This window comes from Bos indicus x Bos taurus, chromosome 6 (assembly GCF_003369695.1).
Source record: "Bos indicus x Bos taurus breed Angus x Brahman F1 hybrid chromosome 6, Bos_hybrid_MaternalHap_v2.0, whole genome shotgun sequence".
Classification (NCBI taxonomy): domain Eukaryota; kingdom Metazoa; phylum Chordata; class Mammalia; order Artiodactyla; family Bovidae; genus Bos; species Bos indicus x Bos taurus.
Window position 1 is genome coordinate 85,096,875 of NC_040081.1, and position 25,644 is coordinate 85,122,518.

The window sequence follows — 25,644 nt, forward strand, 5'->3', positions numbered from 1 at the left end:
ACAATATACAGCCTTGACATACTCCTTTTTTTGTTTGGAACCAGTCTGTTGTTCCATGTCCAGTTCTATCTGTTGCTTCCTGACCTGATATAGGTTTCTCAAGAGGCAGGTCATGTGGTCTGGTATTCTCATCTCTTTCAGAATTTCCCAAAGTTTATTGTGATCCACACAGTCAAAGGCTTTGGCATAGTCAATAAAGCAGAAATGGGTGTTTTTCTGGAACTCTCTTGCTTTTTCTATGATACAGCAGATGTTGGCAATTTGATCTCTGGTTCCTCGGTCTTTTCTAAAACTAGCTTGAACATCTGGAAGTTCACAGTTCACGTATTGCTGAAGCCTGGCTTGGAGAATTTTGAGCATTACTTTACTAGCGTGTGAGATGAGTGTGATTGTGTGGTAGTTTGAGCATTCTTTGGCATTGCCTTTCTTTGGGATTGGAATGAAAACTGACCTTTTCCAGTCCTATGGCCACTGCTGAGTTTTCCAAATTTGCTGGCATATTGAGTGCAGCACTTTTACAGCATCATCTTCCAGGATTTTAAATAGCTGAACTGGAATGCCATCACCTCCACTAGCTCTTCTAAATACTTCACATTCTGAATAACATCCAGTGTTCTTTATGTGAATAAATAAGAGAAACTGACAGATAAAAAGCAAGTAAAACAACATACTGTGCTTCCCTGGTGGCTCAGTGGGTCTCAAAAGAGTCAGACATGATTTAGTGACTAAATAGCAGCAAAAAACAACATATAAGTCACTATATCACTCTTCATGTCTTTATTAAATTTTTAGCAGAGATGTACTATTTACTTTTCAGGTGCAATATGGTTCTGCAATATTGTATCATTCTTGAGAGAAAAAGTTCAAGAGAAATCTATTGTTTCTTTTACATTTTTCAATTGTTAAATATCAATTTTATAAATTCTTTAATTATTAAATATTCCTCACAATATATTTTAATTTTTATGTGTATAATTCAAATATAGTTCATATTTAACTTGCTGGCTCTGAATTCACTGGCATACAATTGAGCGAGGGGATTATAGCAAATAGAGCCAGATTAAGCTCTTATTTTCTTTTTAATAGAATTTTGGGACAATTTAATTGTTTCCTCCAATTCCATTTCTTATAGCAGACACACAAAACAGCCTGCATTTTTGATTGGTTGTTTAATAGTCTGTCGTTTATTCTTTTAAACATTTCTTCAATCTGTTCCTTAATCAACATCATCAGTGATTTCAACAAATCAGTCCTTATAATTGTACTTTCTTTCACACACCCCCATAATGGCAATGCTGTCTGCTATTTTACTCCACTTTAAATCTTTCTCTGTAATAATTTTTCAGTAATTAATACAAAATTCAGTGCTTCCACCTCACATGCTGATGAAGAGTCTTCCATGCCACTCTCAGCCCCCAAGAGGAGACATAAAATGTTTTGCCTCCCAGAAAACTCTACCCTCAATTCTTGCCTCTCTTTCTCTTGAACTCAAAATTTTTGCTCCTCATTTGGCTACCCTCTCATTTTCCTGTCTGTTCAGGCTTCTGACACCTTCCTTTTCCTCACCTCCTTCCTCTGTGACTCCCCTCATTTTGTAGGACATAGCACTACATTTACTCTGATCCTTTCCTAGATGTCCCTGCTTATCTGATTTGGTTGATATGAACATTTTCCATATTCTCATAACATTTTGAATATACTACCACTACAATATTTTGTTTAACTTATCTAGTATGAGTTTATTAGAAAATATGTTCCTGAAATCAGGGAATATAGTCTTAATTTTCTGTATATCACTAGTATCACAATTCTTTAGCACATTGTATGATCCATACAAGTTTGACAAGGAATGAATGAATTATTACTTTATTATATCTACTTTATCAGGATTCAAATAAATTTAGGTTTTTATTCACTATCTTTATTTTTGTTCTGGTGGTTGACAAGGTGGTCCTCATATAAGTATATGACAAAATTGAAAAGATAAATTCTTATTAACTACACTGATGGGATCTAATTCTTATTAATTACAATAAAATATCTAATATATTTGTGTTCTAAGCTACTTTTTAGTAACCCCTAATGTTGTCTATTAAATTTTTTCACACAAATATTTTGCTCAAGTTAGATCACAAAATTTTCTGGTGAAAAAATATACTTTCATACACACATACTGAGATGTATTTGGCTCAAAATCAAAATCGAAGAAGATTGCTCAATAAAGAAGTGGGGTAACAGAACGGAGTACTCTTGAATATAAAAATCACTGGAATAAAAGTCAATGCTTCCTGGCTTGAGTCCAACTGTGTCTTTATGCCCATCACACGACTTCCTTGAATCCTCTTCCTCTTCTGGTAAAATTAGAGAACATTCCACCTTGAGTATACCATGTATCTAGTTACTAGGAAAGTCATTCAAGATTAGTGGCTTTACTCCAAATGCTAACATATGCTCTATTCTGAGTTTAAAATTGCAAGTAACTGTCTGACATGCTATGAAAATATTCAATGTGCATCTACCATATGATAAGGTTATACCATTCCTCTGTCTTACCCGAGACAAAAAAAAAAAAAAATTGTCTTCAAAGATCCTTGTACAAATAATATTATAGTATCTTTATTTATAATAGTCCCAAACTAGAAACAGCCAGGGTGTCGTTCAATAGCATTTTTATAATAGATGAATCAGCAATAATTGCAACAACATGGATAAACCTCAAAAACATTATGTCATGAGACAGAAGCTAGATGTCATACAGTATATGCTCTATGATTACATACAAATGAAAACAGAAAAAAAATGAATTATTGATCATTTCAGATTAACTGACATTTTCTGAGAGAGGTGATCAAGTGGGACAGGGCAGGAGGAAACTTCATGGGGTGATAGAAAAGTAACACACTTCGACCCTGGTAAATGATCCACCTGTACAGTTAAAACATGTACATTTCATCACACATAAATAATACTTTATTAAAATACTTTAGTTCATGAATAGAAAAAAGAAAATTATCACTGCAACTGAAGCTTCATTGTTGTTACTCAATTTCGTTCCCATCCATAGCTCCTCAGAGGTAACAGGATTTTTAAATTTGTATGTAGGCCTCCAGGCATTATATTATGCCTGTGCTATACATGCATACAGTTCTTCCAATATATAACAGACATTTAGTTTAAAAGGGATTTTTCTGCATAATAAAGTAATATTTTGACACTAAAAATAGAGATTAATATATTAAATATGATTTGAGTTTCCATAAGAGACATTACTTTGCCAACAAAGGTCTGTCTAGTCAAGGCTATGGTTTTTCCTGTGATCATATGTGGATGTGAGAGTTGGACTGTGAAGAAGGCTGAGCACCGAAGAATTGATGTTTTTGAACTGTGGTGTTGGAGAAGACTCTTGAGAGTCCCTTGGACTGCAAGGAGATCCAACCAGTCCATTCTGAAGGAGATCAGCCCTGGGATTTCTTTGGAAGGACTGATGCTAACGCTGAAACTCCAGTACTTTGGCCACCTCATGCAAAGAGTTGACTCATTGGAAAAGACTCTGATGCTGGGAGGGATTGGGGGCAGGAGGAGAAGGGGACGACAGAGGATGAGATGGCTGGATAGCATCACTGACTCGATGGACGTGAGTCTGAGTGAACTCCAGGAGTTGGTGATGGACAGGGAGGCCTGGCGTGCTGCGATTCATGGGGTCGAAAAGAGTCGGACACGACTGAGCGATTGAACTGAACTGAAGATTTCATTCATAGGTTTCTCAAAGCATATCAAAAATACATTGAATTAAAATTCTTTTTAGAAATAAAGATTAGATACATTTCTCATGTCATTCCTCATAGCTCACATTGCTAGTGTTGTTTTTTTCTGCCAGAGACCACTTTGTTTTAGACAGAAATTACTGAAATTTTCCATGTTATTTCCAATGAGCCAGTATTCACTAATCAACTAGTAACATTTATAAGATAACATATCTTAAATTATCTTTATTTCTTATTAACCTGCATTCAAGTTCTGTTTCCATCCTCAGGGTTGTTGACCTTTTTGATTACTTATGACCTAACTCTCTGTTCCTTCAACTTTGCACAAACTCCCTCTATACATTATCTTCTTTCTGGACTACCTGGTTCTTATATTTAAGGACATTTCTGTCTATAAGTGTCTTAATGAACTACTGATATAATCATTGCAATGTATTGAACATATGACAACACATATATGCCCACTGAAATAATATAGGACTTTCAGTATTTTAGAATTTCCTTTCTTTCTCATCTACTCCAGGTCTTTTATTTCTAAGTGTGGTAAGAGCTTCCTTTTCTTTATGTTCTCATTTTAGCTGTACATCAGTTCAGTTCAGTCACTCAGTTGTGTCCGACTCTTTGAGACCCCATGGACTGCAGCATGCCAGGCCTCCCTGTCCATCACCAACTCCCGGAGTTTACCCAAACTCATGTCCATTGAGTCGGTGATGCCATCCAATCATCTCATCCTCTGTCGTCCCCTTCTCCTCCTGCCCTCAATCTTTCCCGGCATCAGGTTCTTTTCAAATGAGTCAGCTCCTCACATCAGGTGGCCAAAGTATTGGAGTTTCAGCTTCAACACCAGTCCTTCCAATGAACACCCAGGACTGAACTCCTTTACGATGGATTGGTTGGATCTCCTTGCAGTCCAAGGGACTCTCAAGAGTCTTCTCCAACACCACAGTTCAAAAGCATCAATTCTTCAGTGCTCAGCTTTCTTTGTAGTCCAACTCTCACATCCATACATGACTAGTGGAAAAACCATAGCCATGACTAGACAGACCTTTGTTGACAAAATAATGTAATCAGTAGCAATAGAAAATACTGAAATCATGACAGTAAGATCTTTGTTGTCTGTTCTTTAATCATTCTTCAATGATTAAAGAAATCAATCCCACTAGATAATTTTGTATTATTGTATACTGTTTATATTTCAACCTAAACTTCTACTTGGAACTTCAAATTTAACATTTATAAAACTAAGCTTCTAAAAGTATGCTGCTGCTAAGTCACATCAGTCGTGTCCAACTCTGTGCGACCCCATAGACAGCGGCCCACCAGGCTCCTGTCCCAGGGATTCTCCAGGCAAGAATACTGGAGTGGGTTGCCATTTTCTTCTCCAGTGCATGAAAGTGAAAAGTGAAAATGAAGTTGCTCAGTCGTGTCTGACTCTTCGCAACCCCATGAACTGTAGCCTACCAGGCTCCTCATCGTAACTCCAATATAAAGGAAAATTTTAAAAATAAAAAAAATAAATTAATTAAGAAAAAAAAAACCACTAAGCTCCTAATGGTTTTCCCACAAACCAGATCCTCCCTCAACATCTGCCATACCAGTAAGTAGTAACTACATTATTCTAGATGATCAAGCCAAAAATCTGGAGTAATTATTGACCTTTTCCTTTCTCTCACACCTCACCTTTAATCTATTAAATTCTACATTCTCTAAGTTTCAAAGTATATCTAGAATGCTACCATTTCTCACTATTCCATCTGCTGACATAATCACATGCCTATATTATTACAGTAGGCTCCAAAGTGATCATATTTCTTCTCTTGCCCCTTCAGTCTACTTTTAGTAGATAATCCCAAATTGTCTTCTACTTGACAGCATCTTCCAATCAGTGTAACAGTTTTCTTAAAATCCTTTCAATATTGAAGAACCTTGCATTATGGGTCCCATTTTCCCCTCTGACTTTGTTTCAACTAAATTTACTATTTTTCAGCCATGTTGCTTTATCCAATATTTTTCAAATTTGCCAAGCTGACTCATAAATCAGGGCCTTTGCAGATGTGTTCTTCCTGAACTATCTACAGTAAAATGTTTACTTCCTTCAAGTTTTTGCTGTTTTGCTCATGGAGACATTCCTTGGTCACACTATCTAAGAGTGACCACCTCATCCCTATTAATACTTCCTATACTCTTTCTCCAATTTTCCCCTTACCATGCATGATGATAAAACCAATGATGTGTTATTTGTCATGGAATCATCTCTCTCAGCCAGTTGAAATATAAGCTCCTTGAAAGCAGAGATTTTTCATTTGTTTATGGCTTTCTCCTAGATGCTTAGAAAATTCCTGGCGTGTACTCAAGAATTACTCATGAAATAAAGAAAACAATCTTAACTACATTTCCAACTTCAGTATCTGTTTAACTATTTCATTTGTCACATTTATTAAAAAGTTCAAGTATGTTGAAGATTTGGGAGACCTTTTCACAGATAGTTCAAATCTCAACCAAATATTTAGGAACAGATTGTCATTTACAAGGTAGATAATGTGATAGAAAGGCATTTCCAGAATGATCATGGACATTTCATGGTGCCCTGGAAAGATTGTGGAATATGACATGTCAAGAAATGAGGGCAGAAAAAATTCCTGAAAAGATTTTGAATGACCTTGAATTCTACATTAAATATCTTGAACATTACCCTGGACAGTATACAAAACCTCAGAAATATTTTGATTCAGGAAAAATGATTGTTACATTGATTTTAGAAAGAAAATATTTTTGAGGAAGTTAATGGAAAATGCATTTTGGAGAGAACAGATGAGAGGTTACAAGATGTATTAGAAAGCTGTTGATAATTATCTAAGCAATAGAAGATAAACTGGCACGAAAAAATGTAGGTAGCATGTAGTTACCAATTCACTTTATATAAATTATTTCTAATTATTTTAATATTGGTTTTCCTGGTGGCCCAGCTGGTAAAGAATCTGCCTGCAATGCAGGAGACCTGGATTTGATCCCTGGGTTGGGAAGAAACCCTGAAGGGAAAGGCTACCCATTCCAGTATTCTAGCCTGGAGAATTCATGGACTGTATAGTCCATGGAGTCACAAAGAGTCGGACATGACTGAACGACTTTAACTTAAGACAATATTATAAATTGGATTAAATATAGATAGTATTATTTGACAGATTCTGAAACTAATGAGAAAAGTTAAAAAAGTAAATACTTATAAAATTTACTGCTAGCTAGTAGGAGAGCTGAGTTTCCCAGTGTATTACACAGACTTGCATATGGCTAATCCTATTTTTAGAGTTGGCAAATGATAAGCAGTGAATAGGAAGAATGTATTTTTCACTTATTAATGAAATTTTAATTAACATTTCCAAAATACAATTTTAGATGCTTATTTAAAGTGGTCGTGACTAGAAGAGGTTCTGTGGTACGTCTAGGCAAAAAATAAACAAAAAAAGCCTTATGCTGAGCCTCATAGCTAGTATTAAAATGTGGAAGAGCTGAGCTACACAAACATGAAATATAGATAATCATGACATATTATAAATCCCACATTACCTGATACCATGTTCTAAATCAAACTGAGTAGAAGCATTCCGAGGAATATGGGGTATAAAAATTCGATAGAAAAGCAATTCTAATCGTCATGACTTCTTAGAATTCAAATTCTGTTCAGGTATTTCAAACCACAGAATTACCATATTATGGAGGAACAAGGTATAAATAGTGTTGTGCCAATCCATCAGAGATATTCCATTGCCTGGACTACTTGTCTTCCTTTTAGGAAACGAGGTAATATTTTCATTTATCTTTTTGTTATTCTATGTACCTTGTAATATTGTAAAACCTAATAGCATTGTTCCAAAAAGTATTTTTTAAAGAAACTAATGTCAGTGTACCTTAAGATTCTTTGAGAAATTGTTTGATAGCTAATATAGCTACTGATTTATCTCCTTTTCAGTGCTTCTTAAAAAAATTAACATACAGATGCTAGAAATTGTTATACTGCTCTATCTTATGATGAAATGCCACAATCTTATTTTAAGGATGAGCTAATCATCATGAGGTTTTTGAAAATCCAGGGTGCTGCACATTAGATGTATGACCTCCTGGATCACTTTCCTCATCCATTAATCAGACACGTGTACCTAACAAAGTTGTTCCCCAGACTACAGAAAGAATTTACAACATACCTAGCACAATGTCTGACAATAGCAGATGCTTCATAACTACCACTATTTCTATGGTTCTCATTTATCAACATGATATAAGCATTTCTTTAACTCTTAGTTAATATTTGTGCATGTTCCAGTTTCTTTCATCCATGGAAAATAAAATATCTTAAGTAAAATTGAGGTAAGTGGCTATATATAATGAACTTATTTCAAAAATTTAAATTATAAAATTTAATATATTTATCATCTTATTTGAAAACATTGTCATTATGAAATGCTTATAAAGTTAATGTCATGTGCATTATCCTGTAAGAGGAAACAAGAATATCTGGGATTCTTTAGTAGGAATGATAAATTAATAACAAAAGCAGGCAATGCTAATCTTAAGACAGAGAATAATTCCCACGCATACACATTCTCCAAATTTGCACAGGCAAAGATCACCAGCAAATTTAACAATTTTGAGTCAAATAAAATCTTGCTGTTTAAAAATAATTGATTTCAAATTTGTAGATCTACAGAGTAAAATACTATTATATGTCAAAAAGTCATTAGAATAACTTTATTTCACTTTTCAGTTCTTTGTTTGTGCACTGGAAAAGTTGCATTGATACGTAGTCAGCAAACCTTGGGGACTTATATGTGGTCATAGTATTAGAGATTGAGCTGGAGGGGATCTTAGAAATCAAATCTTCTTAGTTAAAAATCTCGTTTGGTGGTTATTCTGTCAGGTTCAGTGATGTTCAGTGACTTGCTCAAGGTTCAGAAGCCTGTCCCAGGCTGAGCTGGGATCAGCAGGCTTCTGAGCTGGGATCAGCAGGCTTCTTGTCCCCACCACAGTGTTCTTTTCACCTGCCAATTCTTCCCATTATGAGGGAGGCAGGCTCCAGGTTTTGGCTCACCTGAAATCTGATTTTAAAAAGATTTCTGTTGTTTTTTGCATTTCTGATATGATTCTCCATAAGATTTAAGAAGAATTGTAAAAAAAAATATGGCATTTTAGTATAAACATCATTATTTTTCATCACTGTATCTTTATGTCTGGAATAGTACCTGACATAGCAAGTAGTCATTGAATAAGTGGATAAATTAATAAATAATTTAGCTATTATACATAGGGTCAATTATGCCACTAATTTGGTATGCCCAAATGAGCCTCCACAATTTAGAAATTAAGATTTTACATTTCCTTCTCCGGGTTTTACATTTTGTTGTGTTAATTTCTTCTTGTAAAGAACTCATCGTATTCAAATCCATGTGTTTCTCAATGAATCTACTTTTATCAGTCTTCATTGCCCTTTTCTAATTATCTGAAGATAATTTAATACATAATTAATGAGGAAATGTGTGATTATAAGGAGAGTAAAACTGTTATTAATTAGCTTCTTGTCTATCTCACAGGACAAAGTAAACATGAAGTTCTTCATCTTTACCTGCCTTTTGGCTGTTGCCCTTGCAAAGAATGTAAGTATAATAAGATACAGATGAGAATATATTATGTAAATATAAGAATATTAAATTGTTTATAAGGAGTAGACAGCAGGGAATAGAGAGGGAGTGTATAAACTTTGAAACCTATAATCAAAGACGGCCTTGGCCCTGCCTTATGTAAGTTATGAAGATGGACAAAAATACCACTTCTAAAGTGTTCTCCTTCTAGGATTGGAAAGAGTTTTAGTTCGAAGTTAAAAAACGTACACTTTCTTCCGTAAACATTTGAATTTATTGGGGAAATATTTTCACTCCAAGAATCACTTCTTACAAGTAAGAAACATGGAACCATAACAAGGACTTCTTTTAAAGTTCAGGAGAGTCACAGAGAAAATGTAGATTCCCAAACCATCTCAAGCATATGTCAGAATTTCATCATTCTTGACTGCAGAAGCTCAGCAACAAGGATCCTTTGCAAATGATGTGTTGAATAGTGCTAACTTTAGGAGTTGGGCTTCCCAGGTGGCTCAGTGGTAAAGAACCCACCTGCAATGCAGGAGACTCCAGCTCCATCCCTGGGTCAGGAAGATCCCATGGAGAAGGAAATGGCAACCCACTCTAGTATTCTTGCCTGGAGAATTCCTTGAACAGAAGAGCTTGGCAGGCTACAGGCCGTGAGTTGCAAAGAGTCAAACACAACTGAGAGACTAAACAGTACACTTTGAAAATGACTTGCCAGATAACCTAATGCAAAGTCAACCCTTCATTTCTCAAAGCAACATCTTCTAGTGAGAATGTTACAGAAATATTCATATCATACAATGATAAAGAAGGACTAGATGCTTCACATGAAGCGCTTTGAAGATACAGGCTTGTAATCTGTTAGCTCCCTCAGGAGCAACTGGGCTTCTTCCCTTACCCTGCAGTGTGTGCTGCCAACACCTCTCCCATGCCCAGTTCTCACTCAGTTCAGATTGGGCTTTTCTTGTGGCTCAGTTGCTAAAGAATCCGCCTGCAGTGCTGGAGACCTGGGTTCGATACCAAGGTTGGGAAGATCCCCTTGAGAAGGGAAAGACTAACCACTCCAGTATTCTGACCCGGAGAATTCCATGGACTACACAGTCCAGAGGGTCGCAGAGTCAGATGCTTTCATTCACTTTCACTTTTCAGATGTACGGTATCATCAGGGTGACCAGAGTTCTTTGCTTCCTTTCCATTTCCACACCTCACACATCAATCTTGAAAACTTTGTTAGTCTCTAAAGCCAAGCCAAGAGCTTAGCTACAGTAAGAATTCCTGTTAGATGAATATAAGATAAAATAAGCTTCAGTGGTCAGTTTTACACCAAGTTTCATTGTTTCTTATTTATAATCTCCTAGTCTTAATTACTCTTCTCTGTAAATCAGTAATTGTCCTCAGTCTTTCCCTTAAGAGTAACTAAATCTAGCAATTAACAAAAACTAAATAAAACAAAATATCATGGTATTATAAACATTTTAAGATTCTGTAGCTCATGTGCACATAAATTATGTTTTAAACTGTGATAGGGTAAACTAAGAACCCAACACTTCCTAAAAGCAAGAACTACATTAAGCTATAAAAAGGATTTGTTTGACATACAAAATGATTTGCTGGTAATATTATAGGATATAATGTTATAATAATAATGAAAAAATTCAACTAAACATCATACATTTCCAGAAACAAATTCCTAAAAGTCTCTTGCCATCAAAACAAACAGGAATAATGATAAAAACAAAACAAAATAGTGAGATACCTTGGCATTTTAAATCTACCATAAAACTGAGAACTGTATTTGCTTTTGTTTGTAGACGATGGAACATGTCTCCTCCAGTGAGGTAAGATACTTTAGTATCAACAGAAAATCTTTTAGGTTAGTAAAAACAGAATATGACCTAAACTATTGTCTTTAAAATAATTTTTCTCCAGTGAGTCTAGAACTGTAGAATTAGAGAAAATTGGAAGTGCGACCATAACGAAAAGGTATATAGAGAGGAATAAAGACCAAAAATCTTCACATTCAAGTCACCAAGATTAGATTAGTGCATTTTTTTCTGAAGATGTCTCAGTATTAATGAGGTATGTTCACAAGTCATGATGAATATTTTGGGAGTACAGTGACAGGGATCCATTCTATGTTTCTGCAAAAAGGACTAAAGCTCTTCTGGAGCCATATTCCATGCTACTTCCTAAATGACTTCCCAGCTATGGGTACATAATAGGTTCCCACCGTTACCGCCAGTGTCACCTAAGCAGTTTCTTGTTTTCCTGTGATGTTTTTAATCTCTCTTCAAAAGACAGAAAAAAAATGTGATAATAATAATATGAAAAAAACACTGAAAATTGTACAGAGGAAATAGAAAACCTATTTTTTCTTCCCTGTGGATGATACTTAGTAAAGTTTTTGATTCAGATATTCATAACCCAAAGCACAATGCAAAATGAGTTAGGTATATGAAATATAATAGTTATGTAGAGGGTGTGAAACATCAGTTAATTTTGTTCAGTAATTCAGGAAAAGACTAATATGTTATCTACTCCATAGATAATGGTTGTAGATTGATATATTATTAAGCTAATATGAATTCAATTTAGGTAAATGAGTAATGTTGTCTTTCTTTTTCTAAGGAATCTATCATCTCCCAGGAAGTAAGTACCAAATTCTTAAGTCAAATATAATATATTTTAACTTTCTTTATTTAATCAAAGTTATAAAATAAATTTATTTATTTTGTAGACATATAAGCAGGAAAAGAATATGGCCATTAATCCCAGCAAGGTAAAGTTTGATTACTTTAGACTATTAATCTTTCACTGATGAGACAGCTTTTCTATCAAACATCGATCTCTTTCTCATTCAGTCAAAAAGAGAATTATGATTGTGATTGTGAAAATGGTGATGTTTTCATTGTTTTGTTTAAATGCTATATACTAATGAAAGGAATTCTGGGAAAAGATTTGAGAGCCATTTTTGAGCCACAATGTTAAAGCAGAATATCTTTGAAAGAATTTCTTGTTAAAGATTCATCATCTTTACTTTTCTTCCTTAATTCTGTACTCTTTTGTTCACAAAATCATATTTTCTTTGCTATAACTGTATGCTCAAGATGTATGTATTACACTACATTTCAATAAATGTTATATCCTTTTGGCTTTGTTTTCTTTTAGGAGAACCTTTGCTCCACATTCTGCAAGGTATACAGATTTCACATCTGTAGCATAACGTGAAGTAAAATATTATAGTATTTGAACTACACTGAAATTAACCTCTATTTGGAAAATATATTTCAAATCAATCAAACTTGAAAACCAAGATTATCTTTAAACAATGAGACCAAAATTAGTCTTCTCAATTCTATGACTAAATTAAATGAAGAAAATATATCTTTGCATGAATCAACTAACACATTTGATTCCCAGAATCTATGAAGAATGAAGAACTTATCTTTTAGTGTTTTTCAGTATCAAACTTATTTTATTCTTTTTTAAAATTCTTTTTCTGTTGCAATATTTTCTTAAAACTGACTCAATCAATTTATTATAGAAACAATACATATTTGCTTCCTAAAGCATGTCAGTTGGCCTACTGATGTATTTTTCCTAATACACAATAAGAAATGACTATTAAAATGAGAAAGAAAAACCTATCCATGCCCTGCCTAAAGGTATCTTGTATATTCATTCATTCACTTGATAAATCTTTTATTCAACAAGAACTATGTCCCCAACATTATCTCAGTCTGTAGGAATACAATAATAATTATGAGACTCGCTGCGGATACAACAATAAGCACAGTAAACAAAAATAAATACCACTGTCATCAAATAGGAAATTCTTTTATAACTTATACAAAACTCATACAATGAAAGCGAATCCAGTCTAATGCATCTCTTAATGAGAGAGAAATTTTTCCTTTTATATTCAGGAGAAATTAGTATAGCAATGCTGAGGGGAAATACATCTAATTATTTTTCTTCTCTCTTTAAGGAAGTTGTAAGGAACGCAAATGAAGAGGTGAGAAATTTTTATACATGTGAACATTTTTTGTTCATATTACCAATATGTAATATTCTAAAATTAGTAATGGCATATGGGAACATGTTTAAATTTCCTTTTTTAGTAAACTGAAAAATGATTTATAAGTTGCTTCAAAATGACAGTTTTTCCCTGTCCACTTGCGTAATGTCCACCTAAATCACTGTGTATTCTCTTGAGCCACTTACATTTAAATATATGATCATTTTTATCTCTTCCACTTATTTGCTAAAGGTGATTAAAAACAAGCAGCCAAGAAGCCTGGTTGCATTGCTTTTATTTTAATCCTTTTAACTTATCATACTAATGATCATGTTTGTAATAAGAGACATATCCGGAGTAAATATTAACATGCAAAGAATAATGTTTGCATTTCTTCTGGTAACCAGATTTATATTGTATATATTATTTTTTTCAAGGAATATTCTATCGGCTCATCTAGTGAGGTAAGAGACCTTTTCTTTTAACATCAAATAGCAAGTTCATCCAAAATAGATTTTCAGCAGTGTGTAGTAATTTGTTGTTAACATCGCAAATAGGGTGAGCAATGGAGAAATCATTTACCCAAACTTAATGTCATACTGGGGAGACTGGGAAGTGACTATCTACACCCTGGTGTACATAGGTGTTCTTTCACAGAGATATCAAATATCTGACGCCAGAGGAAAGAAGTAAAGACATGCTCTGGTATTGATAGAAATAGCCAAGCAATGAGTACAATGAGGAAAGCTGTCTGGGAAAGGGAGAACCATAGCCTTGGCTCAGAGCCTTGAGGCACAGCCTGAAGACTTCCTACTTAACATCTAGGAAGGCTGCTTTAGTGTTTTTCTAGGCCACGGGTCTGTCTGGAATGGAGAGCCAATGGCCTCCTATAGATACCAATGTGTCATCTAGAAAGGATATGCTGGATTCAGTTTGCCACATCTCACTAGGCCGACTTTGTAACCTTGTTTGTCACCTGTCTACACTGCTTAAGCATTTGATATTGAATGAATAATGTAGAGTTGATGAAAACTTTAAAATTAAACATGTTTTCAGTCACATGTTATTTCTTTGAAACTGAGGACTCTGAATTTTCAACTTATTGAATCTCTAATAAACACTGTAACTCCAATATTTTGGCCACCTCATGCGAAGACTTGACTCATTGGGAAAGACCCTGCTGCTGGGAGGGACTGGGGGCTGGAGGAGAAGGGGACGACAGAGGATGAGATGGCTGGATGGCATCACCGATTCGATGGACATGAGTTTGGGTAAACTCCGGGAGTTGGTGATAGACAGGGAGGCCTGGTGTGCTGCGATTCATGGGGTCGCAAAGAGTCGGACCCGACTGAGCTACTAAACTGAACTGAACTGAATAAATACTGTAATTTCTCAGTAGTAGTAGCTTGGATTCTAAATATACTTAATGAATTGCCCTTTCTACTCTAGTACAATGCTAAGACTAAATCATGAAAGTTAAGTTAATCCTCCTTTTCTTCCCCCGAAGGAATCTGCTGAAGTTGCCACAGAGGTAACTAATTTTCATTCAAATAAAATGAAATTCATATCGCCCAGATTTGTTTTCTTTTTGTATATTTTTATAACAAGTGTTTTGTTTTCTTAACAGGAAGTTAAGATTACTGTGGACGATAAGCACTACCAGAAAGCACTGGTAAAGTTCTCATACAAATTATAACTTCAAGTAAACAGTCATCGTACCACTGCTTCTCCTCGAATGTTCACATAACTATTCCATCCCAGTTACAGAAAATTTTATGTTACTAAACAACCCTTGTTAGGTAAATTTGCCATGTTGTATAAATTATCTAATTAAATAAAGTTCTAAGAAACTTGGTTCTTCTATAATCTACTTTTGACACATAGAGAAGATTCAATACTGGAATAAATATTGATAATTTTCTTTCTCTCTAGAATGAAATCAATCAGTTTTATCAGAAGTTCCCCCAGTATCTCCAGTATCTGTATCAAGGTCCAATTGTTTTGAACCCATGGGATCAGGTTAAGAGAAATGCTGTTCCCATTACTCCCACTCTGGTGAGTGCTGCTTTTTTATATGTTGTTTCTTGTTTATTTGTTTTTCTTTTTGTTTTTGGTGAGGGATGAGTTCAGGATAAAGATTTGTAAAATGTCTAAAGATAAAATGTCCCAAAGAGACAAGTTTTAACTTAGAAAGTAGAACAACTGTAAAAATCTTATAGTCCAGAAATTAAATCACAAACAAAAAATAGCTCAAGTAAAGTAACAAATAACAATAGCAACCATAGTGACAAATAAGTAATTTAATTTAAATTGAACATACCTGTCTTAAGAGTTTGCTTCTATATCATTTTGCTTGGCTTCTCAAACAATTCTCTAAGAGGAGACAGTAATCATTAATTTCATGTAACAAAAAGATTGCTTTGTTAAGAAAATATAAAGAAATGAAGTAATTTACCTAGGTTCCAGGTTCTCTCTACCACTTTCTTTCATAAAACAGTCTGTCTTAAGGAATTTTTCTCATATGAGGAATAAATAATGAAAGTTTTCATGGTCCTTTTTTTTTTTTTTTTTGGTTATAGAACAGAGAGCAGCTCTCCACCAGTGAGGTAAGGCATTTACCTCCAAAGGCAATAATCTGATAACTAGTAAGATATTATTGACTTATTATACACTGTACTAGACAGTCTTTGATGTAGTTGCTTAAGCAATAAATCTGGATTTACATAAAAATTGAAAAAATCTTTCCGATTGAAAAACTGGAACTTTAGATCCCTAAGAAAAATCTGGGGAAGGCAGAACAAAAATGTACACATTGAAGGATACAAAGATTGGATCTGTGCTAGTATACTTTGTCAAAATGCTATTACTACTTCTCTTTTTATAACTCACCATTAATATTACTATCACACCATGAGACCTGGTATAGATCTTAAATTTTAGAAACAGAGTGGGAGAAATCCAATGTATTATTCTGAAATAAGAACTCAAATTAATTCAGATCCATATAAATTGCTGTTATCCAAGTGTCTTCCTGCACATCACACATAATTAAACACATTTTCACATCACACAAGAAATTGCCTAGTTTTATTCCTACTTCATAACGAATAAAATATTTGAGAAAAGAGAAATAGAAATTTCATGCTGCTAAGTCACTTCAGTCATGTCCGACTCTGTGCGACCCCACAGACGGCAGCCCACCAGGCTCCCCGGTCCCTGGGATTCTCCAGGCAAGAACACTGGAGTGGGTTGCCATTTCCTTCTCCAATGCATGAAAGTGAAAAGTGAAAGTGAAGTCGCTCAGTCGTGTCCAACTCCTAGCGACCCCATGGACTGTAGCCCACCAGGCTCATCCATCCATGGGATTTTCCAAGCAAGAGTGCTGGAGTGGGGTGCCATTGCCTTTTCCAATGCATGAAAGTGAAAAGCGAAAGTGAAGTCGCTCAGTCGTGTCCGACTCCTAGCGACTCCGTGGACTATAGCCCACCAGGCCCCTCCGTCCATGGGATTTTCCAGGCAAGAGCACTGGAGTGGGGTGCCATCGCCTTCTCCGAAATTTCATAAGTAAGACTAAAATGTATCATTTCAATTTTTTCTTAAGGTATCTGCCAACTCCTCTCAGGAAGCAAGTCAAAACCACTTACATTAAATACAGTTAAGAAATTACTTTTTATGTTGTTAGTTATAAAATATTATTTATTTGCATAAATATAATCAGGAGACAATGTGGTTATGCATACCAGTCAGATAAAATGTATTTATGTATTTATTGATTCATTGATGAGATATGTCATTCATCATTCACTTAAGAAATATGCATTTAGCCAGCATTATGCCCTTTACATTATGTTAGACTCTTGGGATACAACAGTGATTTACAAAGCAATAAAAATAAATTGAATTATTCTTTATAAAAGAGGAGTATTTCTAAATATAGTCAAAAGGAAATTATGTATAGACAATACAGTGGGAATTAAATGTCTAATTCTTTTATTTTTTAAGGAAAATTCAAAGAAGACCGTTGACATGGTAAGATATTATTTCTATAGAAGCTATTTTAATTAATATTTTCAAAATCTAATATCAATAATTAGGCTTATCTGAAACATTCTGCTTTTAATAAAATAGAGTTATATTTGTAAGTTATTTAAAAATATTATATTTTTCCAGCACTTAACTCTGTTCCTCTCAATTGTCTTGAATTCTTTCAATTAAGGCCTTCCATGTGAACAAGACTTTTCTATATCACAAAAGTTTTATATTATTTCCACTGCTTCTTTTTTTTTTTAATCAAATTTTTACTATTTTTGAGCTAGATATTTTACTTCAATTCTTTTTTACCTATTATACTATTATTCTTTTTGTAAAATGAGAAAGAACTAAAACTCCACAAATGTTAAAATTATACTGCTAAAAATTCAATTGTCTTGGTCCCCAAATTTTGACTATTTTTTTATTTCTCCCAGAATCTTCTAATAGTTCATCCAGTGAGAAAATATATACATTTAAAATAAACAACCAACTAGTTTATTGCACTTTTCTGCTGTTAATTATTTTAAGCACATTAGGTATTTGCTAATACTTAATTTTTTAACAGAGCCACATCAAAATAGCCAATAAAATAAATAAAAACACATGTAAGAAAAATACACAGATTCAGAGTCATTTTAGAGATCTGAAAGGAAGTACATCCAAAGGGTTGAGTAGCTGTTCTAGCCATGCTTTTGACAATGTTCAGCTGGACCCTGATTCATTAATAACAGGCATTTTTCAAATAAGCCAATGCCGAATAAACATCCTGTCAACTGCCTTCACCATAGTTCTACCCTGAATCTCTCTGGTTGTTTAGGGGGTTGAATACTGGATTGGGTTATGAGTTGTGTAAATCACAGTTACAAGAACACTTGCTGTGTTAGAATGAGTCGTGGAAAAACGCAATGGGAAGACATCCCAGGAGAGGATGAAACATGGATTGTGGCCCACAGTCTTATGGCCTGAGGCACAGTCCAACATCAACCTCATTGAGAGCTTTAGGAGCATGCCTTACCTTTTCTTTCAATTTGGGAGTCCATACTCATTAAAAAGGGCTTCCCAGATGGCGCTAGCGCTAAAGAACCAGCCTGCCAATGCAGGAGACAAGAAACACAGATTTGATTACTGGGTTGAGAAGATTGACTGAAGAAGGGTATGGCAACCCATTCCCGTATTCTTGCCTGGAGTATCCCATGGACAGAGGAGTCTGGCAGGCTATAGTCCATAGAGTTGCAAAGAGTCACATAGGACTGAAGTGACTTAGCACGCAGGGAGGCACAGCCATTAAAAAAACAATGGTCTTCCCAGAAAGGATATGCAAGCTCTGCTACATACCTCAAGAGCCTGCTTTGTTTTAGTTTTCCCTCCTCTCCCTCTCTCCTCTACTCCCTTGCTTTGCATCTGCTATACTCGATGAGAATTTGACATTATATGAAAAATATACGTAAATGGAAACTCAAAACATACTTTCAGTCAATTGTCATATGGACACAGAGAATGCTCTGATAATGCATATTCAAACTCATTAAATTCATAATAAATTTCTATAAAATAGCACTTTGTTACTTGATAGCAGTGATTTAGCCTTGAATTGTTAAAAATAATTAGCTCTAGTTTTCTACTGTAATGATGCAGACAAAATTACTGGTGGGCTATTCAAGTAAAGCTGATTTTCATTTTTTTTTTCCATAAGGAATCAACAGAAGTATTCACTAAGGTAAGTAATTTCTCTTCAAACAAAATTAATTACATGCTATCCTATAATATTTGCTTTTGTATTTATTGCAGTTTATTTTTATTATTAACAGAAAACTAAACTGACTGAAGAAGAAAAGAATCGCCTAAATTTTCTGGTAAATTTTTATACAAACATTTGAGCACACTCAGACTCAGCTTGGATACCACTGAACCACAATCCTCTCAACAACAACAAAGCAAAACAAAAAAACTCACATTTTTTTAAACAAATTCTAATTTCTATAAGTCTTCCTTATACTTTATGAAAACTATTGCAAAAACATTCTCCCATTGTAGCAGCTGTACTATTGCCACGTATCCACCCAACCCGTCATTCTAAAAACTCACTGACTTTTCATTTTGTAAAAATAGGAAATTATCCCGAAGACAGGTACCACTGTGTTTAATCTCTATAATAATCTATAGTTGTACCCATATAAATGGTTCAAAATAGAACACAGAGGAGAGGGATATTTAATTACAGAATGCTGCTGCTGCTGCTGCTGCTGCTAAGTCGCTTCAGTCGTGTCCGACTCTGTGGGATCCCATAGACGGCAGCCCACCAGGCTCCCCTGTCCCTGGGATTCTCCAGGCAAGAACACTGGAGTGGGTGGCCATTTCCTTCTCCAATGCATGAAAGTGAAAAGTGAAAGTGAAGTCGCTCAGTCGTGTCCGACTCTAGCGATCCCATCTACTGCAGCCTACCAGGCTCCTCCGTCCATGGGATTTTCTAGGCAGAAGTACTGGAGTGGGGTGCCATTGCCTTCTCTGAATTACAGAATAGGTGACAGGCAATATATTATCATTTACTTCTATAAAATAAATGACACTCAGAGATTAACAATTGGCTCAGTGTTGCAGATTCTACTGAGTTAAATCACACATTCTATATGACTCTAAGGACCAAGGTATTTCCACGAGGTATGGAAAAGAAGCTGCCATCTAAGACACTGTTAAGAAATTATCCCCTTGCCTTCTTACACAAATATTTTTTTTCTTTTTTTCCCACTTAAGCATTTTGGCACTAGAGATTGAAATAACCAAAGAATATTTTTAAACCTACCATTTATTTTATAAAAGTAAACATAATTTTATATGAATAAACTTTACTTTGCTTAAGTCTGTTTGGTATCATTTAGAATTTATCCAAGTAAAACTTTATTTGGTTAGGTCTAGGTGTTCTGACACATGGGATAATGGAATAATTATAATTTTCCTAGAAAAAAATCAGCCAGCGTTACCAGAAATTCGCCTTGCCCCAGTATCTCAAGACTGTTTATCAGCATCAGAAAGCTATGAAGCCATGGATTCAACCTAAGACAAAGGTTATTCCCTATGTGGTGAGTTCTCCCTTTTATTTTTAATTTTAAAACTGAGTTGTCTTTTGTAATAAAAATAAGATAGGGAAATGAAATATGGAAATAAAATTCTAAGTTCTAAAGTAAAAGCTAAAACAAAATTAAATGAATGTTCTAGGCTGGAAATTGAATTATAAATCATATAGGATGAATAGAGCTACAATAAGCAGAGAGAATTAGCATGATACATTGTGCTTGCACTGGATTTAAATTTCATAAGTATTTGCTTATTTCAGTTGATTCTACAGCATTTCCTGAAGGTGGGTCAGCATAGAAAATATTACTTCCATTTCACAAAAGTATCTGAAATTCCAAAAAGTAGCCCGACCAAACTCTAATTAACATTTCTCCTTTGTTTCATTTTTTAAAAAATGTGACTGAGGAAATGTATTTTAACATAAGGAATAAGGGAGAGAGCAGGAAATTGAACCTAGAGAACCAAGAATTTAATATAAAAATATAAGATTGGAATCCAGAAGACCAGACATAAATGAACTTTTGATTTGGGGCAAGTCGCTTCATTTATATGGATTTTTTAATATGATTTACTTCATTGGATATACATATAGCATTTAAAGATATCTTCCCCATGATTAGAGAAAATAAGAATTTAGTATCTGTAGTTTGAATATAATGTGCCAAAATTTTTTCTAAATATTTCCACAGAGTTGTAAATATTCTTTTTGTTTGTTATTATAAGCAGTTAGCTAAAACATGTTATTTCTTTCTTTTTTAAAGAGGTACCTTTAAGATTCTGGAATTAACTGCTTCTACCTGGTTATGGTAAGTAGCTTTAGGCTTATAATTTAAACAATAATTGGGATTTTTGTGTGAAGGATGACTAATATTAAGTAATATACATGCATGTTAAATTGCTTCAGTCATGCCTGACTCTGTGTGATCCTATCGACTATAGCCCACCAGGCTCCTCTTCCATGGTATTCTCCAGGCAAGAATACTAGAGTGGGTTGCCATGCCCTCTTCCAAGGAATCTTCCTGATCCAGGGATCAAACCCATGTCTCTTACATCTCCTGCATTGGCAGGCAGGTTCTTAACAGTAACGCCATATGGGAAGTATATAGCTTCAACTTTAAGTCATACTTGGTTTATGAAATATTTTAAATTTTGCTTATACCTCCTGGATTCACAAATGTAAGTGATCTGTATATTTGCATGCATTTTATAAATATTTTGAAAATAAATTATAGAGAAGGTTCTCTATAGCTGATGATAAATTCAGTCAGAAGCAAGAGTTCTGGGTGGAAATTGTCACAAGCATAATGGTCACAGGGATGTTAACCTGTCACCTTAGAGCTCAGACCCAGAATTTCAGTTTGGTGAAAGATATGCACTACAGTTTTCGTACACGAGTTAGCTTAAAACAAGCATTATTTTCTCTGGAAAAAATCATTATTTTTTTAAACACATAAAACCTACTTCTCCTAGTGATTCTCTTTGACATTTTAAACACTGCCTGAAAACCATGATGAACAGTCATGGAAACAAGTATACATCAATGTTGCTTTTTTGTGTAGTCACTTTTTCCTTGATATTGTCCTTGAAGTATATAAGTCATCTCCAATCTCAGCATTCTGTCTCACTCAGGATTTCTTGTTCTTTGTATGTGTTCTGCAATGGGACAAAGTAGGTTTCAGAAAAACCAGTAGTAACAGTGGTACTAATTTATTGGCCTTGCAATGCTTGTCACAATCCTAAGCCCTTTGCCTATATTAAATTTCATGTTCACAAAAACCTACATCAGATCAGATCAGTCGCTCAGTCGTGTCCAACTCTTTGTGACCCCACGAATCGCAGCACGCCAGGCCTCCCTGTCCATCACCAACTCCCGGAGTTCACCAAGACTCACGTCCATCGAGTTAGTGATGCCATCCAGCCATCTCATCCTCTGGCGTCCCTTTCTCCTTCTGCCCCCAATCCCTCCCAGCATCAGAGTCTTTTCCAATGAGTCAACTCTTCACATGAGGTGGCCAAAGTACTGGAGTTTCAGCTTTAGCATCATTCCTTCCAAAGAAATCCCAGGGCTGATCTCTTTCAGAATGGACTGGTTGGATCTCCTTGCAGTCCAAGGGACTCTCAAGAGTCTTCTCCAACACCACAGTTCAAAAGCATCAAATCTTCGGTGCTCAGCCTTCTTCACAGTCCAACTCTCACATCCATACATGACCACAGGAAAAACCATAGCCTTGACTAGACGAACCTTTGTTGGCAAAGTAATGTCTCTGCTTTTGAATATGCTATCTAGGTTGGTCATAACTTTCCTTCCAAGGAGTAAGTGTCTTTTAATTTCATGGCTGCAGTCACCATCTGCAGTGATTTTGGAACCCAGAAAAATAAAGTCTGACACTATTTCCACTGTTTGCTCATCTATTTCCCATGAAGTGGTGGGACTGGATGCCATGATCTTCGTTTTCTGAATGTTGGGCTTTAAGCCAACTTCTTCACTCTCCACTTTCACTTTCATCAAGAGACTTTTGAGTTCCTCTTCACTTTCTGTCATAAGGGTGGTGTCATCTGCATATCTGAGGTTATTGATATTTCTCCAGGAAATCTTGATTCCAGTTTGTGTCTCTTCCAGTCCAGCATTTCTCATGATGTACTCTGCATAGAAGTTAAATAAACAGAGTGACAATATACAGCCTTGACGAACTCCTTTTCCTATTTGGAACCAGTCTGTTGTTCCATGTCCAGTTCTAACTGTTGCTTCCTGACCTGCATACAAATTTCTTAAGAGGCAGATCAGGTGGTCTGGTATTCCCATATCTTGAAGAATTTTCCACAGTTTATTGTGATCCACACAGTCAAAGGCTTTGCCATAGTCAAGAAAGCAGAAATAGATGTTTTTCTGGAACTCTCTTGCTTTTTCTATGATCCAGCGGATCTTGGCAATTTGATCTCTGGTTCCTCTGCCTTTTCTAAAACCAGCTTGAACATCAGGACATTCACAGTTCACATATTGCTGAAGCCTGGCTTGGAGAATTTTGAGCATTACTTTACTAGCATGTGAGATGAGTGCAATTGTGCGGTAGTTTGAGCATTCTTTGGCATTGCCTTTCTTTGGGATTGGAATGAAAACTGACCTTTTCCAGTCTTGTGGCCAGTGCTGACTTTTACAAATTTGCTGGCATATTGAGTGTAGCACTTTCACAGCATCATCTTTCAGGATTTGGAATAGCTCAACTGGAATTCCATCACCTCCACTACCTTTGTTTGTAGTGATGCTTTCTAAGGCCCACTTGACTTCACATTCCAGGATGTCTGGCTCTAGGTCAGTGATCACACCATTGTGATTATCTGGGTCGTGAAGATTTTTTTTGTACAGTTCTTCTGTGTATTCTTGCCATCTCTTCTTAATATCTTCTGCTTCTGTTAGGTCCATACCATTTCTGTCCTTTATCGAGCTCATCTTTGCATGAAATGTTCCTTTGGTATCTCTGATTTTCTTACAGATATCTCTAGTCTTTCCCATTCTGTTGTTTTCCTCTATTTCTTTGCATTGATCACTGAAGAAATATTAAATTTCTTGTTCACAAAAACCTACACAGCCAATATTATTAGCCACGTTGAGATAAGGAAACTGCTGCTGCTGCTGCTAAGTTGCTTCCGTCGTGTCCAACTCTGTGTAACCCCAGAGACGGCAGCCCACCAGGCTCCCCCGTCCCTGGGATTTTCCAGGCAAGAACACTGGAGTGGGTTGCCGTTTCCTTCTCCAATGCATGAAAGGAAAAGTCAAAGTGAAGTCACTCAGTCATGTCCAACTCTTCGCAACCCCATGGACTGCAGCCCTACCAGGCTCCTCCGTCCATGGGATTTTCCAGGCTAGAGTACTGGAGTGGGTGCCATTGCCTTCTCCTAAGGAAACTGAGCCCCATGGAAATTAAATAACTTGTTCATGATCATCATGTAAAAGTGGAAAAGCCAAGACTCCAACACAGATTTCCAGTTCTAGGATTCAAACACTCCACTATTAATGTCAAGCTACAAACAAAGTCCAACTAGGGGATTTTTTTAGAACACTTTTTTGGCTTTAGGTTATGTTGTCACAAACTTGATTTGCTTTGTCATATCATTTTTTCCCTCCATATGATGAAAAGGATCAGACTACTTCGCAAAATAATTTTCTGTGAAAAAAAAGAATAACCATTATGAGTATGAGCTGAATATTCAGTTGTGTTTAATAAATAGCCTTTTTCACTTTGCTATCATTATTTATATACTTATTCTGCATTTAAAAACAATGATCATGTGTTCCATAATGTGAGAGACATGAAGGAGACAAAAATAAGGTACCAAACTTATCCTCATTAAGCTCTATTCTAGACAAAGTCACAGAAATGCAATACAAGGTACCAGATGCTAAGTTAGAGACATCAGAAATATGTGGTAGTACAAAAAGATCCAGTGATGCACCAAACATAAGTCCTAAAGTAAGTCCTTTCAGATAATTAGAAATAGGCTAAGCAAAGCAATGGCAAAGAAAAAAAAAAAGGTATAAAACTGATAGAAAAACGACAAAAGAAACAGAGAAACCAAAACTGCAAGTCAGTTTTAAAGAATTTAATAATTTTAGCAATTTCTTAACGTATCAGCCCATTGTCATTTTGCATAATGATTTTGTTTTATTAAAATCTAGATTTCAATTAGGTTAAAGGGTTTTAGGTGCAGGAAGCAATAACATTTTATGTTTAATAAGTTATTTAGAAAATAAGAATAATTAAATGTTCCTTCAAAGTTGCTGAAGTGTAAATATTTACCACTTTATAAATAAATATTAATACTACTTTTATTTGTTGGGTTAAAGAAACTGGCTATCAGTTTTCACTCAAACATTAAATTATTTCACAAACAGTTATTAAAATCCTACCATGTGCTAAGTTATCATACTGAACACTAGAAAATATTAATAATAGTTACAATTAATAGCATTTTGGATACATGTATATGCATGGCTGAATCCCTTTGCTGTTCACTTGAAACTACCACAACATTGTTAATCAAATATATCCCAATACAAAATAAATTTTAAAGTTTGAAAAAAATAATAACATTCTGCTAAACTAGTATGGATGAGTATGTGTGGGTT

The 25,644-nt window shown here is 35.2% G+C and overlaps 1 protein-coding gene across 1 annotated transcript in view; it reads left to right on the forward strand.

The window, feature by feature from the left end:
- Nucleotides 1-9,358: 9,358 nt before the first annotated feature.
- The window catches only part of LOC113894643 (alpha-S2-casein), a 35,160-nt gene continuing 18,874 nt past the window's right edge, over nucleotides 9,359-25,644 (forward strand). The window contains exons 1-15 of the mRNA XM_027545311.1: nucleotides 9,359-9,409; nucleotides 11,209-11,235; nucleotides 12,026-12,046; nucleotides 12,135-12,176; nucleotides 12,566-12,592; nucleotides 13,386-13,412; nucleotides 13,853-13,879; nucleotides 14,923-14,946; nucleotides 15,043-15,087; nucleotides 15,348-15,470; nucleotides 15,995-16,021; nucleotides 17,418-17,444; nucleotides 19,141-19,164; nucleotides 19,256-19,300; nucleotides 20,405-20,524. Coding sequence (XP_027401112.1) covers nucleotides 9,359-9,409; nucleotides 11,209-11,235; nucleotides 12,026-12,046; nucleotides 12,135-12,176; nucleotides 12,566-12,592; nucleotides 13,386-13,412; nucleotides 13,853-13,879; nucleotides 14,923-14,946; nucleotides 15,043-15,087; nucleotides 15,348-15,470; nucleotides 15,995-16,021; nucleotides 17,418-17,444; nucleotides 19,141-19,164; nucleotides 19,256-19,300; nucleotides 20,405-20,524 — 657 coding nt within the window. The remainder of the gene's footprint in view (nucleotides 9,410-11,208; nucleotides 11,236-12,025; nucleotides 12,047-12,134; nucleotides 12,177-12,565; nucleotides 12,593-13,385; nucleotides 13,413-13,852; nucleotides 13,880-14,922; nucleotides 14,947-15,042; nucleotides 15,088-15,347; nucleotides 15,471-15,994; nucleotides 16,022-17,417; nucleotides 17,445-19,140; nucleotides 19,165-19,255; nucleotides 19,301-20,404; nucleotides 20,525-25,644) is intronic.